This window comes from Schistocerca piceifrons, chromosome 2, assembly GCF_021461385.2.
Source record: "Schistocerca piceifrons isolate TAMUIC-IGC-003096 chromosome 2, iqSchPice1.1, whole genome shotgun sequence".
NCBI classification, from domain to species: Eukaryota; Metazoa; Arthropoda; class Insecta; order Orthoptera; family Acrididae; genus Schistocerca; species Schistocerca piceifrons.
Window position 1 is genome coordinate 691,618,651 of NC_060139.1, and position 17,640 is coordinate 691,636,290.

Consider the following 17,640-nt stretch of genomic DNA (forward strand, 5'->3'; position numbering starts at 1 on the left):
TGCTTCTTCATGATTTTTTGGCAAAAAAACAAAACCATTATGTTGCCTTCAGCCACCATATTTGCCAGGCGTGGACCCTTGTGACTTCTTTCTATTCTTGAGGTTGAAGAGAACCGTGAAAGGACATCATTTTGCCACTGCTGATGAGGTAAAAACAGAATCACTGAAGGAGCTAAACAACATATCAAAAATTGAGTTCCAAGATTGGAAAAAGTGCTGGCACAAGTGTATTATATCTGAGGGGGATTACTTTGAAGGGGACAAAGTTGATGTTGTTAAATAAATAAAGGTACTCTAATAAAAACAAAAATTTCCAGTACTTTATGATTACACCTCATATGTCTCTCAAATAATGTAACAACTTATTTCCTCCAGTAAAATAATTATATTTGTAGTATCATGTTTTGTGATAATATAGTGTAAATCTCATAAGCCCATGTAATTAAGGATTCTTAATTAATTAAAAATGCTAGCATTGACAGAGAAAGATAATTTCAGTAGACATACAGAATAGGAGAATGGTGGATGCAGCACAGAAAACCTAAGTCGAAAAGTGCTATAAAGGTAACTTCCTGTGCTTGCCATAGCACATCGCATACTAAGAATGTATGCCCTCCTGAGGTGTTCTCTTTTGAGTATGACAAATCCATGTAGTATATAAATTGTTGATGTAATGAGGAGCAACAAAATTTTTTACATCGATAGTTGAATGTGTTTTCATAAGCAACTAAATAACCACAACTAACGCACAAAATATCGTCAGTGAAACATTTTCCTTTTGGTCAACAGTCAGACTCACAGTTTCAGATGCCTTTTCATCAGTTATTTTCATTAACTCCTTTTCTTCAACTTCCACTTCTGAACTATCCTCTACTACATGACTTCTTTCTTTCATAAATGACAACCTATTCATGTTTTCACAAGCATCTTGCTTTATACATTTTGTTATAGTATATTTCCCTTCTTGCCTTTCACATATGAAAAATGACAATTGAAATTATGTGATAAAAAAGACAATACATCTTATCACCAAAACAAATTAAGAGCAGCACATTTTGGTAAACTTTCGTCCCTTCTTTGTGTTATTTAGCATTGGAAGTTTCTATTTGTTGGTCTTGGATTTTGATTCACTTTGCAGTAGACCACAATAGAAATTTGTTGCCCCTTGGCCTCAGAACTGTTCAAGTTCTTGGAAGTCTGCATATTTTTAATTTTTTGTAAGGTGTTGGCAGGGAAATAAACAAAAAGAGAGAGATAGAGAGATTTGCCTTTCTAAAAGTTTCATATTAAAAGAAACCATTATATGCTCGGTGGTGCTATAAGAATTTGTCAGGTCCCTGCTGTTGATAGTCAGGCTACTTGTGGACCACCGGAATGCTCCAAATGTACTGGTGTTCAGGCTCCGCTGTAAGTAAACCTGTATTTGAACAGCTTCTCTTCCTTCACAATCGGAGCTTCTCTGGGCAATCATATCTTGAAAGAACACTTCAGTTTCTACGTGCTTTTAAGAAGGTTGTTCAGTCTCATATACCTTCTCGTTGAACAGGAATGACTGTAAGGCCATGGATTCAGTCTTGCTGTTTCAAAAGTATTTTGGTAACTCTGCAATAACTTTCATTTCTCTCACATTCCAAGTTAGAGCATCCTCTTATTGGAAATACTATTTTTACACTATCTAATCTCTTAATGGTATGAACAAGATACTGATGGTTTAGGAGCATTACATAGTTCTATTTCTGTCCTGAGCATGATTCACAGAATTTTACAAGAAGCCTTCCTTTTGGATCAAGGATTTCACTCACATAATAATGCAAAAAAATTATAATTTCATTTGGTCTGTTATTTCCTCAATCTTCCGTGTAGTTATAAAACGTTGCATCACTTTTGAATGTTTGATGAATGTTGAAGAAGTAAAACAGTAATTCCTTCCAAAGTAAAGAAGATCCTTTGGCAAACAGGTATTTCAGTCATATTCTTACAGTGTCTCATAAAGAGAAATATGGCATAATTAAGGTCATCAAAATTAAGCCGGTTAAATGAAAATATTTGTATTCCAGACACCTAATAAATTGGTAAGCTATGCTCTTTTGTGGGGTTGATTTGTTAGAAACACGCAAACAATGAGCAGTTGCAGTCACCACCTAAATCATAAGAAATTGCCATAAGGTCTCTACAAACATTACTCATTATGGTTTTTTTTTTTTTTTTTTTTTTTTTTTTTTTTTTTTTTTTTTTTTTTTTTTTTTTTTTTAGCTGACTAGCACATTGGATCTCACCTATATCTTGTGATTGATCCACACATTTTGAAGGTCATAAGAGGAACAAACTTCAAACTAAACACTATAACTGTAAGAAACAGAACAGAGTAAGAAACTCAAATTATCACATTTGCAACCGCAAGCCAACTGACCGACCGGTGTATTGCGTAAAGTTGAAGTAAACGTTGGACTTGCCCTGTTCTTTCCATGAGAACTGGACTCAGAACATTCTTTCTGTTACCACTAAAAGTAAAACCCTTTGTATCTCAGACCCTTGCTACGTTATTTGAAAGTCATTATAAGTGCCTTGTGGTACCTATGGCTGGCCGTCAGAATTTGCCATAAACTCATTTTCTAATTAAATGGACTTACCCTGGTTTCACCTTTCAGTCAAAGAACTGTATTAACTTATTGTAACCTGTCTGTTCCCAAACCAAAATCTTCACTTTGTGCTGGAATTAGTAAACAACCATATCCAGCATCTACACCCTCAATTTCAGATATCAGAAAAGTTTTTTTTTTTACTGTGTCTGCCAGTAGCACCTCTAATCATTTTTACCTACCTCTAACAACCCATACCTTAATTTTCATTAATTCCGTCCTCACCAAGAACTTGACCTATATTACAAATATTTGCTGCATCTTCATCTACCGTATGTTTCTCACTCTGTACGTGTTCCATTACTTCTTCATTCTCAGAAAATATTTCATAAATATTTAAGTTACCATCTCTAATCTCATTCAATTTTTTTCCGGTATCAACACTGAAAGAGTTTTCTAGGTCACTTTCCTACAGTTCATAATTAAGATTTTTTACTTCTTTTTTGTTCTGTTATCTAACCCAGTCTTGCCAGAAACTACCCCAAAACTCTTGATCCACTCTAATTTTATTATCTTGTTATTCTAGTGTAATTATCATTCTGTCTTAGTAACCATTCTGTCTTGTACATCTGTTACCATTATTTTTCGATGAATTAATATTATTACTCTTCACTCTCACATTGTGGACCTCCAATGGAGTGACCATTGGTTTACCAGCTCATTAATTTTAGCACCATGACTGAAGTGCTGAGGTGGATGTTGACTACAATTCTAGTTTCTGTTACTTAGCTTGTATCTCCTGTTACATTGTCTCCTTCTGTTATCACATTCTCTTGGTGGTCATTTTTCTCAGTTTCTGTGATTATTACCTTCATTTTCCCCACAATAATTGTTATTTCCCCAATTTCCATTGTAACAGCCCTGTATGAAATTAATTTAGGAACTCGTCAACTTATTCATCAAACCCAAACACCAACTCCCATTGAACATTCTCAGGTAACCTTCTTTTCAATGCATTGATTTGTGTCAGTTTGTCAAAAGGTTGGTTCAATTGATTTTTACAAAGTTCTGTTTACCCCTCTCTGTGTCCTCTGTAATTTGGCTCATATAGGAATTCTCTTTTAATTCTAACTTGTTCTAACTCTGGTCAAAATTTGCTAAGGAATCTCTCTTCAAAATGTTTAGATATTAAAGTCTGATTGCCCACGGTAGTGCCTTTCTATTCAAACATCTTTACACGAATTTAATTTTAAGTCTTATCAGCCAGGTCTGGAATGAAATTTTGTTTACAGTGTTGCAAGAAATCAAAAGGTTGTAAACTACCAACCCCAGGAAAGCTTTTTGGTAGCATACTAGACAAAACATAAAATCCTGTGTGAACATTTTTTTTTGCAGCTACGCCTTCATGTGGGGTATGTAAATGTTTTTGAATCTTAAGCACATTATTTTGCAAATATGAGGCACTATTCTTACATTCACTGTCCTTTTTACAAACTGTCTTTTCACCACTAACAACTTCTTAATTTCCATTACAAAATTTTATCTCTCACCAGTTGTTAACGGGTGCAACTTTGTTACATAGATTATGTTCTACTACTGAAATTTCACTTCACAAATTAAGTTCCAGTTCAGTTACATTTTGATCAACAATCTGAACACCAGGTGCTGTGCTTGTGATTCTGTCCTTTAATTATGCAATTTTGTCATTTGCAACTGCAGTTTGATTACTTAATTTATTTTTAACATCTTGGATTTGATTGATTAGTTCTTGCTGGCATGCCAGAATTTGATTCCCTAGCTCTAAGTTAACGGAAGTACAGTTTTCATAAATTCTGTTTGCCAACTCATTTTTGATCACATCATTGTGTTGAGAAACTTGTTCCCCGAGAAACTTGTTCCCCGAGAAACTTGTTCCCCGAGAAACTTGTTCCCCGAGAAACTTGTTTTGTCAAAACATTTATAGCCTTTGTTCTCTCTCTTATAAAGTGTTCTAATGACCATTTTGTGTAGTGAGTCTACTGAATCTTCCATAGTATGATTTTGAAGTCCTAACCTTGAATCATTATTCTCAAACAAGTCCTAAACTAAACCTCTTTTCAGTGCCATTTTCAAAGTTTGGACAATAATGAAGGTCTACAAAATCGTGTTTCACATGCAAATGAGAGTCACAACTAATAATTTTTTGGTCACTATTCTCTACTTTGACAAGCTGATTAGAGAATAAAGCTGAAATTATGTACTTAACTTTCACTGTTGTGTGTTCAGTTGTGTGCTCTTTGTTCTTGGAGCAGACATTTGTCATTATCCTGAGTTTAGTTGTGTTGAAGGGTATACTCACTTTACTAAAATATAACTTTTTATTTATCTGGCTGATTGTCTTGAAAATAGTTTCATTGTCTTCTTATAGAGGTATGATTATGTACACATGTCTGATTTGTACAAAGAACGTCCACTGGTGCTAGGATTCTGAAATTCTGATGAATAACTAACTATAAAATGAAATCTGCACTTCAAGTATTTGTATTTTAACTTTTCAACTACCAGAATAACAAAATGTAACTCTTAATTCCAAAGACAATGTCTGCTTTTAACTGCATCGTAAAACATGACTTGTCTCCATTACCCTGCAACTTCCCAAAAAGTGTACTAAAACAAAGTACAAAGACAACATTTGAACCAGAGATAATTGATAAATATTTAGCAAAACTAAATATAATTAAAATTATAGAATTTTATACTGAAACTTCAAAATTTCTTCTAAACACATAGGGTATTAACAGTTATGCCTGAAATTATATATTTCAGTGGGTATAGTTTTACATGAACTTTTGGATTTATAAAATGAAATTACCGACACCCACCTGTATCAAAGAATTCACAATATGCCTCAGGCTTCATTACATCACCATTTTACCACTAAGCTCATTTCTGCTATTCTTCAATACCAAATATTTCCTTAGTTACTCTCAGTCTATATTCTGCATTCAATAGACAAATCACTGTTAAAACTACTAAAATGAGAAAAAGACATAGAGATTAATGAAATATATACTTTAGAACTCACATGTGCACATAAATTATAAATAGACACTTACATATAAATAATAATTGTTGCTTGGCAGGATATTAATATAAATGAGTATGTCGATGCGCCTCTTTATATCTGACTATGTTGAATATGTAACAAAATGTCTGGAGTTATGGAGCAATAGCAAAATGCACCCACACAGAAACATTATCTCAGTACTCGTAAGTAGCACAAGAGGAGACAAAGCCGAAGTACAATATTAAAACATTTGCTGTTTTTTCACCGCTACTATTATTGTTTATCGATAGCGCTTCATATCATGTCTTTGACAGCGTAAAAAAATTAAATTATCACTTTCAAGCGCAGATGAGCCCTTAAAATGCTCTACATAATAAGTCATTATAACCAGAATTTGTATTTACTCCTAGATAAGTTGTTACATCACCATATTACAATTTACAAATAATCATAATCATTGACATTAAATGACTTTAGGCAGGTGATTTAATTCTAAGAGGCAGTGAGATCGGATAGGAATGTGCAATGAAATTAATTTTGAAATGATACTTCCCTGTGGGAAAAGTAACTAAAATATTTTCCTGGGTTTTTTAAGTGGTTAGTAATAACTGGCAGTTTCCTGCAAAAATTCTTCCGTTTATTAATTCCTTTTTTTGAATAGAGATGGGTACATACGGTGTTTTAGAGTGTCAGAGAGATCAGTGGGCAAAAACAGACTAGAACAGTGGAAATGAATGCAGTAGAAGATGAATGGGGAAGCTTTGAGAGATATCTAGCAAAGGCAACAGAGGATCAACTAAGTAGAAAAGAGAAGTCCTGGTAGAACTCCTTGGAAACACAGGAGATATTGAATTTAACTGATGAAAGGAAGAAATATAAATATACATCAGAAGATGCAAGCAAGAAGAAATACAAACTTCTAATGAATGAGATCGACAGGAAGTGCAAAATGGCTAAGGAAAAATGGCAGGAGGACAAATGTAGGGATTTAGAAGCATATATGGCTAGGGCAAACACAGATACCACCTACAGGATTATTAAAGATGCCTTTGGAGAAAGGAGGAGCATCTGTATAAATATCAAGAGCTGAAATGGAAAACCAGTCCTAAATAGCTGAAATTTGGAAGGAGTATGTAGACAAACTATACTCAGGAGATGTACTTGAAGGCAATATTATAGAAATGGAAGAGGGTGTAGCTGGGGATGAGACAGAAAATACAACACTATGAGGAGAATTTGACAAAGAACTGAAAAACCTAAGTCGGGAGTAAACGACATTCTGCCAGAACTGCTGATAGCCTTAGGAGAACCAGCCGTGACAAAACTCTTCCATTTGGTAAGCAAGATGTATGATATACCCTTATACGTCCCGAAGAATATAATACCGTATTTCCAATTCCAAAGGAAGCAGGTGCTAACAGGTGTGAATATTACCAAACTATAAGTTTAATAAGTCATGCTTGCAAAATAACATGAATTCTTTACAGAAAATGGAAAAACAGATAGAAACCAACTTAGGGGAAGATTGCTTTGGATTCTGGAGAAAAGTGGGTATAAGTGAGGATGCACTGACTCCACTACTTATCTTAGAAGATAGGTTAAGGAAAGACAAACCTATGTTTACAGCATTTGTGAACTTAGAGTAGGATTTTGACAGTGTTGACTGGAATACTCTCTTTGAAATTCTGAAGGTAGCAGGGTTAAAATACAGGAAATGAAAGGATATTTACAGCTTGTACAGAAACCAGTGGCAGTTACAAGAGTCAAGGGTATGGAAGTGAAGCAGTGATCGAGAAGGGAGTGAAATAGGGTTGTAGCCTACCCCCAATGTTGTTCATTCTGCACGTTGAGAGGGGCAGTAAAGGAAACCAAAAAAAGAAAAATTGTAGTAGAAATTAAAGCCCATGGAGAAGAAATGAAAACTTTGAGGTTTACTGATGACATTGAAATTCTGTCAGATAATGGTAAAGGACATGAAAGAGTAGTTGGAGGAATGGACAGTGTCTTGAAGAGAGAATATAAGATGAGCATCAACAAAAGCAAAACAAAGATAATGGAATATAGTCTAATTAAATCAGATGATGCTGAGGGAGTTAGATTGGGAAACAAGACACTGAAAGAAGTAGATCAATTTTGCTAATTGGACAACAAAATAGCTGATGATGGCCAAAGTAGAGAAGCTATAAAAAGTAGACTTGCAATGGCAGGGACAGCACTTCTGAAGAACAGAAATTTGATAACATTGAATGTTGCATTAAGTGTCAGGAAATCTCTTCTGGAAGTATATGAACGAAATGTATCCATATATGGAAGCGAAACATGGACGATATACAGCTTAGACATGAAGAGAATAGAAGCTCGTGAAATGTTGTGCTGCAGAAGAATACTCAGAATTAGATGAGTAGAAGGCTTAACTGATGAGGTACCATATAGATTTGGGGAGAAAAGAAATTTGTCTCAAACTGACAAGGAGAATGGATCAGTTGATAGAGCACGTTCTGACTACTGTAGGAAGGCAGGGGGGGTCAAAATCATAGAGGGGGCAAAGAGATGAAATGAATGAATACGGAATGCAGATTCAGGAAGAAGATACAGGGATTAAGAGGCTCACATACAGGCAACAAATACCACAACTGACATACTAACAACTGGTATAGATTCATGATGGGTGCCGCCGCCAGACTATAAATAACATACAATCAGATTCTGAAATTATTATTAAAATATACATTTAATTATAAGTTACAATTGTACAAGAGTCAAGGTGCAGAATTTAGTTTTACAAAATGCAATAAAATCTTTTACATATACAGAATTTCAGTAGTAATACATTCTCAGTATGAAAATTGATGGTATATGTTTCTCAAACGATTGATCTTGAAAGATATTTACTGCTTAATTACAAAGTTAATCTTGATGCTAGTATTCTCACCTTGTCTTGGACAAATACAGAGCAACATAACTTATAATTTTAAGTTAATTTCAAGTTAGCATGCTATCTTCCAAAATGTTCTGCAAAAGTGGTTTTATGTAAAATAATAACAATCTGATATCCAACAGTGTATATAATATGTATAAAGGCTAATTACATTTGCAAGCTGGTAAAATTCCAAAATTACGAATGACAAAATTTAACTGTGATTACAAAACATTTTTCTTACACACAACCTGTGTATTGGACTGTACATTAAACACAAGGTTCAGGTTATTAACTAGTCTGGTACATTACAAAGCCTTACATTCTAATATCTGATTTCATGATCTCTGTCGTATCTTATGTAATTCACTTGGTAGCTTCCTGTCTAGGGAGACGGTACAAAGGAGTACGGTCAAAGTATACCGTCTCCTTTTATGATTTTCGAACACTGTATTAGCTATTACTAGCTGAAAATTATTGCAGAAATCAAGAAGTCATTCTTCCTCTCATTCCTGCTCCTGAACTCTTATTCTTCCATTACTTCTATTCCTTCTCCTACTGTAGTGTTACAATTCTCCATGAGTTCTCTCTCTCTCTCTCTCTCTCTCTCTCTCTCTCTCTCTCTCTCTCTCTCCCCCCCTCCTCTCTCCCTCTCCCCCCCTCCTCTCTCCCTCTCCCCCCCCTCCTCTCTCCCTCTCCCCCCCTCCCTCCCCCCTCCATCCCTCCCTCCTCCTCCTCCTCCTCCTCCTCCTACCTCCCTCCTTCCCCCTTCTGCCTTCCTCCTTTCCTCCCATTTCCTATCTCTCTTGTCTTCTATTTGTGACATCAGAATTTGTATCTGAACCATAGATTTGGCATTGGTTAGGCTTCAATTCTTTTGAGACTAATCCTATCACTGAGCCATTCACAGACTCAATCTTGGCCCTCCCTACCTATTTGTAATGATTGCTACTACTGTTTTTCCATTTTCTGATGATGCTGATATCCTATATTCACCTTATCATATACCTGTATCTTCTTACCAATGAACTTCATTTATCCATACTACATCTAGAGTCAGATTTTCTAGGTTCTCTACTACGTTCATACTTCTGACATTCCTCATTCAGGTTCGTTAATGTTATTTTTTCAGTCTTTTTCTCATAGGCATCCCCCCCCCCCCCTCCCCGCAGAGATCCAGATGGGAACTAGTCTGCAGCCTTTTGCCATTGTTTAGCTCATCTCAACACGTTGTCAGTTACAAGCCTAATTTTCTGTAGATACGAGGCTGATTTGAAAAGTTCTCAGAACAGAATAGAAAAAAAAGTACTTACACCACTGAAACATTTTTCATTTTTCAGTGTAGTGTCCTTGTAGATTAATGCACTTGTTCCAATGATGTTCCAGCACCTTGATTCCAACTCGAAAATAAGTTTCCTCTATGTCTGCAAAATAGTTGTCAACTCCGGCTATCAGCTCTTTGTTTGAAGTAAATCGTCATCCACCAAGAAAAATTTTTAGTTTTGGAAAGAGATGGAAGTCTGACGGAGTCATATCTGGTGAATACGGTGGGTGTGGCAACAAATCATAACTTAGTTCGTGTAAGTTTGTCATGGCAATGGCACAGGTGTGTGGGGGTGCATTGTCTTGATGGAAGATGACTTTCTTCCTTGCTAAACCTGGCCTTTTTTCACATATCTTTTGTTGCAATTTGTTCAGGAGGTTGGCATAGTATTCTCCAATAATTGTTTGCCCAGTGGGGAGATAATCTACAAACAGAATCCCCTTTGCATCCCAGAAGGAATAGTCTTTGCTTTCTTTGGTGGCGGAGAATCAGTATGTTCCCACTGCTTTGACTGTTATTTTGTATGTGGGATATAGTAGTGCACACAAGTTTCACCTGTGGTCACAACCCGGCACAAAAAATCTTGTTCATTCCTCCTAAAGCGAGCCAAACATTGTTCCGATATGCCCATTCTCATGCATTTTTGATCCAGTATCAAGATTCATGGCACCCATCTTGCAGATAATTTTTTCATTTCTAATTCTTCAATTAAAATATGATATACCCTTTCAGATGACATCTGGCAGGCGTGAGCAATTTGACGCATTTTCAATCAGTGATCTTCTATGTCCATTTTGTGCACTGTAGCAGTGATTTTAGGAATAGTAACACATCTTGGCCGACCACTGCGTGGATCATCATCTAAGGTCTCCCAACGAAATTTAAATTCATTTGTCCACTTAGCAACAGTTGAATATGAAGGAGCAGAGTCCCCCTGTGTATTCTGGAAATCAGCATGAATGTCCTTTGCTTCCAAACGTTTCTTTATGAAATACTTGGGAATCACTGCTCGAATCTAGATTTTTTTTTTCATCTTCGCAAATCACTAGGCGGGAACACTAGTTGAGCCATGCCACCGCCACAGCTATCTTCCAAGACCACTAACGTGGCATTTGTTTACAGGCAACAGTCCAATGAATATCACATGAACAATTCGTTGCGCTAGCGCTGACCTCTCTTGGTGATTCTGAGAACTTTTTAACCACCCTCGTACATATTGTGTTCATTAATGCATTGATCTTCATTGTCTTCTGCATCCTTATACCACTGATCATTGCTGACAGTTCTGCTTTTAGGGGCAATTTGCAACCCAAAAGGCAAGAGGGTGCCGCGAACCTCTGTTGTGACATGATTGTTGGCAAATGAGGGCCACTCCTTTCAACGAAAGTTTTCAGCCCCCATTGCTGATGATTTTTATTCAAAATCTAGGTAGTGGCTGTACTTGACAGCAAGATCCAGGATCATTTTACTAGTATTGGAAGACATTTCCCCAAACCATAGCATCACACTCCTTACTAGCAAACACGAATACCTTGTCCCTCTGGATCAACATTCCTCAGGTATTCTGCACCCACATGAAAATAAATCTATTTAATACTCTCCAATAACCACTTGTGCTTTTGAGAGGCAGACGTACTAGTGTACTGCATAGAGGGTACAGCTATGGAGGTCAGGAAGGGTTTTCTTTGTGTTGATCTTATCATGGCTGACATGTAAAGCTCCTGCATCCTGTCCCTCTTGTGCCCCTGATTCCCTGATGAAAATTCCATTTTACTGTAAAATATTTGACAAAATGAGCAGTTGTTGGATTGTAATATGCATGACTTTGATATACAGGGAGATTATAATTAAAATTAAACTTTCACACTGCTGTAGAAGTAACACCACAGGTCAGAATGTTGCCAAATTGCAACGGAATATTATCGGAGAAGTGGGGAAAACATATGGCAGAAGAAAAATAAACAATTAAAAAATGTAGCAATAGATGGCGCTGTAAGCATTATAATTTAATTGTGGTCAACTACAAATGACAAATGAATCCTACAACACTGCCCAAGATGTATGTTTGACGTTAAACAAACTGTGCTACTCAGTGTGCATGAGTGTACAGGTGTGATACTGTTAGTTACGTAAGCCCATCCACCGTGGCAAGGTCATATCATGTTGGATGGGAAAAATCAGTTTTTAATTGTTCTGAGGCTAAAAACCCCATAAAAAGCATCAATCACATCAGTTTTTAATTGTCCTGAGGCAAAAAGTTGCATAAAAAGCATCAATCAAAATCAAATTGAATTATTAATTTCCGTGTGACTGGCGCAAACAGTATGCTGTCCACTGTTTTCTGGAACAAGATGAAATCGAGAAACAGCACGTTCCACAACTGATCGAATGTTTCCGGGGTCACGTTCATACTGTGTTGTGCAATGCATGCCTTCAGTGCAGCTAAGTTTGCAGTCGGAACACTGAACACATCATCTTTCAGATAGCCCCACAGCCAGAAGTCACACGGATTAAGTCAAGTAATTGGGACGACCAGGCTGTAGGGAAATGGTGGCTGATAATTGTAGCATTTCCAAAATGGCGCTTCAGCAGCTGCTTAACTGGATTTGCAATGTGTGGAGGTGCGCCATCTTGCATAAAAAGTATCCCATCCACACATTCACACTGTTGGAGAGCTGGAATGACATGGTTGCACTAAAGACACTCATAGTGCTTACCAGTAACATTACAGGTAACAGGACCGGAAGCACCTGTCTCTTCGAAAAAATATGGCCGTATGATAAATGTCGTCGTAAACCTGCAACACACAGTGACCTTTTCAGGATGAAGTGGTACTGGTTGATTTGTGTGTGGATTTTCCATTGCCCATATTCGACAATTCTGTGTATTGACATACCCTGTCAGATGGAAGTTGGTTTCTTCTGCCCACAAGATCTTCAGTGGCCAATCATTGTCCACTTCCATGCGGGCAAGAAATTCTAAAGTAAAGGTCTCTCTTCCTGGCAGGAAGCAACTCATGCACATGGGTAATTTTGAATGGATAGCAAAGAAGGATGTTTCGTAGGATTTTATGCACCATGCTCAGGGGTATATCTAATGTTCAGAAATTCTCCATGCACTACGTATTTGCAAATCACCACTCGTCTCCTCCTGCTTTGCTGTAGCCACAGCTTCCGCTGACGTTTAATCAATTCGTTTCCTCCCTCTACCAGGTTGCACACCAAAAGAATCCGTCTTTTCGAATTTCCAAATCATTTTCTCTAGACCCACAGCAGTCATCGTACCGACACCTTTTTTCAAACTCTTTAGTGTCCAGAACTTCTCCAAAGCTACATGTGCACAGTCATCATTCTCGTAATACAGCTTGACAGGCAGAGCATGATCCTGCATTGTGACAGTCATGGTGGACGTTGCAGACGCAAAAGGAGAAAAGCCATGTACCCGATGTGTTTATACAGACTTCAGAGGGTCATGCGCATGACAAGTGTTTTCATTTACGTATTCTGACACATGCAGCACCACCTATTGATCAGTTTTCACACTATTTTTTTTTTCTTTTCCCATACGTTTTTCCCCTTCTCCGATAATATTTCATTGCAATTTAACCTCATTCTGACCGGTGGTGTTATTTCTGCAGTGTTTTGAAAGTTTAATTATAATCACCCTGTATCCATCATTACACTGGCCATTCAGATTATTTCTTCTAGAATCAATACAACAAAACTTTTCGGATAGTATATGCTTGATTCTTGTAAGTAGTCATGTGGCCTCAACTTAAGTTGATCTCTCCTATTGTTTATCTCAATATTCCATATCTCCTCCCCCATACTTCATCATCTCATCATTTTTTTTCTGTTACCCCGCTCCCATGTACTGCTTTTTTGGTCCTTTTCTTTCACTTGTTCCTCCTCCTCATCCAATTCCTTCTCCACAATAAAAATGTGATGTCTTTCAGTTTTTTTTTTAGTATATCTTCTTCCACTGTTTCTGACTTGTTCAAGCTCTTTCTTTCAGTTCTAATGTCTTAGTTCTCAAATCTCATCTGCTGCTGACTTGTTAATCCTTATTTCCCTTTGTTATCTCTCTTCCTTCTGAAAGTTTCATCTTCAAGTACCGTGAACTGTGTTGTTATGCCTCATTGCTGCCTGGACTCCATCCAAATTGAGAAGTATTGTGTATCACATTCCATGTGAAAGTTGCTTGTCTTATGTGGAATAGACTATTAGAACAATCCAGGAGAAGTGCAGTGGAAATCAGTGACATGCCCAAAATAAAGCAACCAAGAAAATCAGCTGTCACTATGCACTGCTTAGAGTGTAATTGTGAAATGAACCAGTGTCATTGCGCAGAAACCAAGTTTCTGGGACAGCAGATATTTTTTAATGTCTCTCTCTTAGTGTGACACTCTCACTAAAGGCTTTGCATACGCAAATTTCATTGAGATCCAGTATAGAAACAAGTATCGTGTTCCAGTGTATTTGTAGAGAATAGGGCTGTTGATAAAATATCAATATATCGTTATTTTTTTTCCAAAAAGTATGAATATATATCAGTGATTATTTTTTTGCTGATATATCAATATTGAAAAGGCTATATCAAGTGCCTATATTTTTATTTTATATTATATTTTTTCACAATTTTTAGTAAATGCTTGAAACCGTTCTTTCGAAATTTTAGTAGAACATAATTTTACTTTCATCAACACTTAAATATACAGCTCTATCTTATACCTGCAATTACAGGTATAAGATAAAAAGACCACAAAAATCTACTGGTGAGGACAGTAGATGCCATGTTCTGTACTAGGACTGTTGATATTTTTAAAAAAAATATTGGGAATCCGATACATCAATATTTAAAAAAGTATCATTATCAGCCCTTGATATATCGGAAAAAAGTATCAATATATCAATGGGAAGAAATATCGATGTACATGCCTACAAAAATATCAGCTGCACATTGTAAATCTGTAGTTGCAGATGCCTGTAAATAATTGATAATTATGACGCAGTCCAATTGCACAGCCAAGCAGTATCACAACTTTTCATACATTTATGTGCATTACATTACATATTGTTTTTGTTTTCATTATTACATTATCTTTATTTATATTGGGGAGCATATGCCAGACTTTGCAACACACACACACACACACACACACACACACACACACAAAATATGTTGCTTTCCTGTTAAGAATGATGGACTGAGCTCTGTTTATTCTAGTTGAATACTTATTCACTGATTCTGTATGTACATATTTTGCACACTAGGCATCAGTGCAGAACCACATTGAATGGTTTCTGGAAGTCAAGGAATGTGCCATCGACTGTGCCTACAAAGAACATCTTAAACAAGAAACTTGAATGTCGGATAGTAAAATGTGTATTGGAATGATATTTAGTGCTAGCTTTAAAAAGCCCCCTCCCTCCCCCCTCCCCCTTGCCACACACACACACACACACACACACACACACACACACACACACACACACACACACAAGGAAGTGTGCAATTTGCAAAATCTTTAATATCTGTCTCATTTCATTTTCAAAAGCATGCTTTTCTGCAGCAGTTACTCTGAGTCCCAAGAAAAACAGACTCACCATCCAAAAAACATCAATAATTTTCTCTTGATCTCAACAATTTGTGTCAGATTGCTGTTAGTGTATTTCCTGTTGGTGTTATTAACCATAAGAAGTATCAGATACATGTAATTTTTTTCCCCAATAAACAGGGGGTTCTCGATGGAAAGGCACTGCAGAGAAAAATGGTTCGTTGCTTTGTAAACATTCTGTAATGTCTCAGAGATAACATAGATTGGTCTCACAATTTAACTGACACATTGTGTCCACAATCTATGGTTGCAGCATGAGCCCAGTGTTATCACTAATGATTACGTATATCTCTGCAGAACAATGTCAAACATGAACTATAAAATGTGTTGATGCCACAGGTGACAGTGTGGAAATAGGACAAACAACAAATCAAATCTTGCTTTTATGAGAGCAACTCTGGAACCCTGCATTTTGTCGCCATATGTGTGAACCACTTTCCTATAAGCATGTAACTCGATATCTAATATTCCAGCTTCACTTATGACACTACAGAATTGTGAAGATTTTTATGCTTGTTCATAAATATCAGAAACACAAGCTGCAAAAGATGTACCTTTTTAGCTATATATGTGCAGAGTAGGTAATTATCCACTGTACCGAAAGAAAACTTTGAGTTTAATAATAATAAATTCTGTCACATTTAGTTTAAAATTTTGACAGATTTGTTTTCTCTTTATAGGACAGCCTCATGAAGGATCAGGCTATGCCTCACAGAAGGTACTTCAAATGGCATGGCATCGTTTAGAACACGCAAGAAGTAGGGTGAATGAACTGGAGAGAATTAAAAATAAGCATCTACAGGCACGTGCAGCTTTGAGGAACCAACAGCAAATCACCCAAGTACAACAGAATGGATCACAACCAGTCACCAATGCCCACGGAGGAACCTCAGCATAATTTTCGAAGAAGCTGTTTTCATATCATTCGTCGCTGACTGTATGAGGCTAACTGTTTCAACATGTGTCAAAAGTCAAGTGAAAACTTTATGCTGAAAGAAATGTCAATGTTGTAAGCAGGTGTTTTTTCTCAAATTTCTGAGTGTTGCAAGGACTAAGAACATATTTTAAAAATACAGAACTAGCAACAGCATTGTGTTTAAACAGTTAACTGAAGTATGGTTCTTGAGGAGCATTCTGCACTCTTTCGTGCAACTGCAGAGTATAAAAGATTCTCATATTTTTAATGGCATTGCAGGAATGAAACCTAGGTGCATTTCACGAGTTTCTCCTGTGGTATAAAAATGTTCCTTTCCAATGTTTTTCTCATTATTTATATTTATTGACATAAATACGATGTTTTCAGTATTTTACTGGAAGAACTGATGATGTATGGAAGGCTTTAATGAACCAGAAGTCATGGACATTTTTACTCATCTGTACATTGTATATATTATTAGTATTGAGCAATGATGTTGTACAATTTGTTAATTACATAACAGTTTAACAGTTGTAATTTTCATTGACATTCATTCATGTAACTCAAATACATACATCAAACAATGGAAAATCCAGGATGGAATGTAACAATATAATGAAGAGGATAGCTGAGATGCTGAGTCACAGAAAGGCACACCAAAAGGCTGTCGGGAAGTTAGCTTTCAGACAAGTTCTTTGTCAGAAATAGACAACATAAACACAAGCGCACACTCACGCAAAGTTAAAACACACACACACACACACACACACACACACACACACACACACACACACACACGCACGCACACACCTCTGGCAGCTCGAGCTAGACTCAAATGTGGCTCCAGCTGCCAGAGTCTGTGATCATGTATGTGTGAGTTGCATCTGCGCGCGCGCATGTGTGTGTGTGTGTGTGTGTGTGTGTGTGTGTGTGTGTGTGTGTGTGTTAGCTATTTTTGACAAAGGCCTTGTTAACCGAAAGCGAACTTTCGAACAGTCTTTTTGATGTGCCTTTCTGTGACTCAGCAAATACACATATCAGCATATTTAGTTATAATCATATGATATGAGGGCTGCCAGCCCAAATATGACCTCTCCAGGTTGATCTGGAGAAAATAACGAACCAGGTTGGACCCGAGTGTTAAGGAAAAGTGATTCAAAAAGGAAAAACTTTAATAACTGCATATGAATCAAAAATTTGGGGCAGAGGGAGAGAACTAACAGGAAAACAAGGTGGAGCCC

The 17,640-nt window shown here is 36.8% G+C and overlaps 1 protein-coding gene across 1 annotated transcript in view; it reads left to right on the top strand.

The window, feature by feature from the left end:
* Nucleotides 1-16,936, top strand: part of LOC124776700 (mediator of RNA polymerase II transcription subunit 11) — a 53,478-nt gene extending 36,542 nt beyond the window's left edge. The window contains exon 3 of the mRNA XM_047251811.1: nucleotides 16,164-16,936. Within this exon, the coding sequence (XP_047107767.1) occupies nucleotides 16,164-16,381 (218 nt within the window). The 3' untranslated portion in view covers nucleotides 16,382-16,936. The remainder of the gene's footprint in view (nucleotides 1-16,163) is intronic.
* The last annotated feature ends 704 nt before the right edge of the window (nucleotides 16,937-17,640 follow it).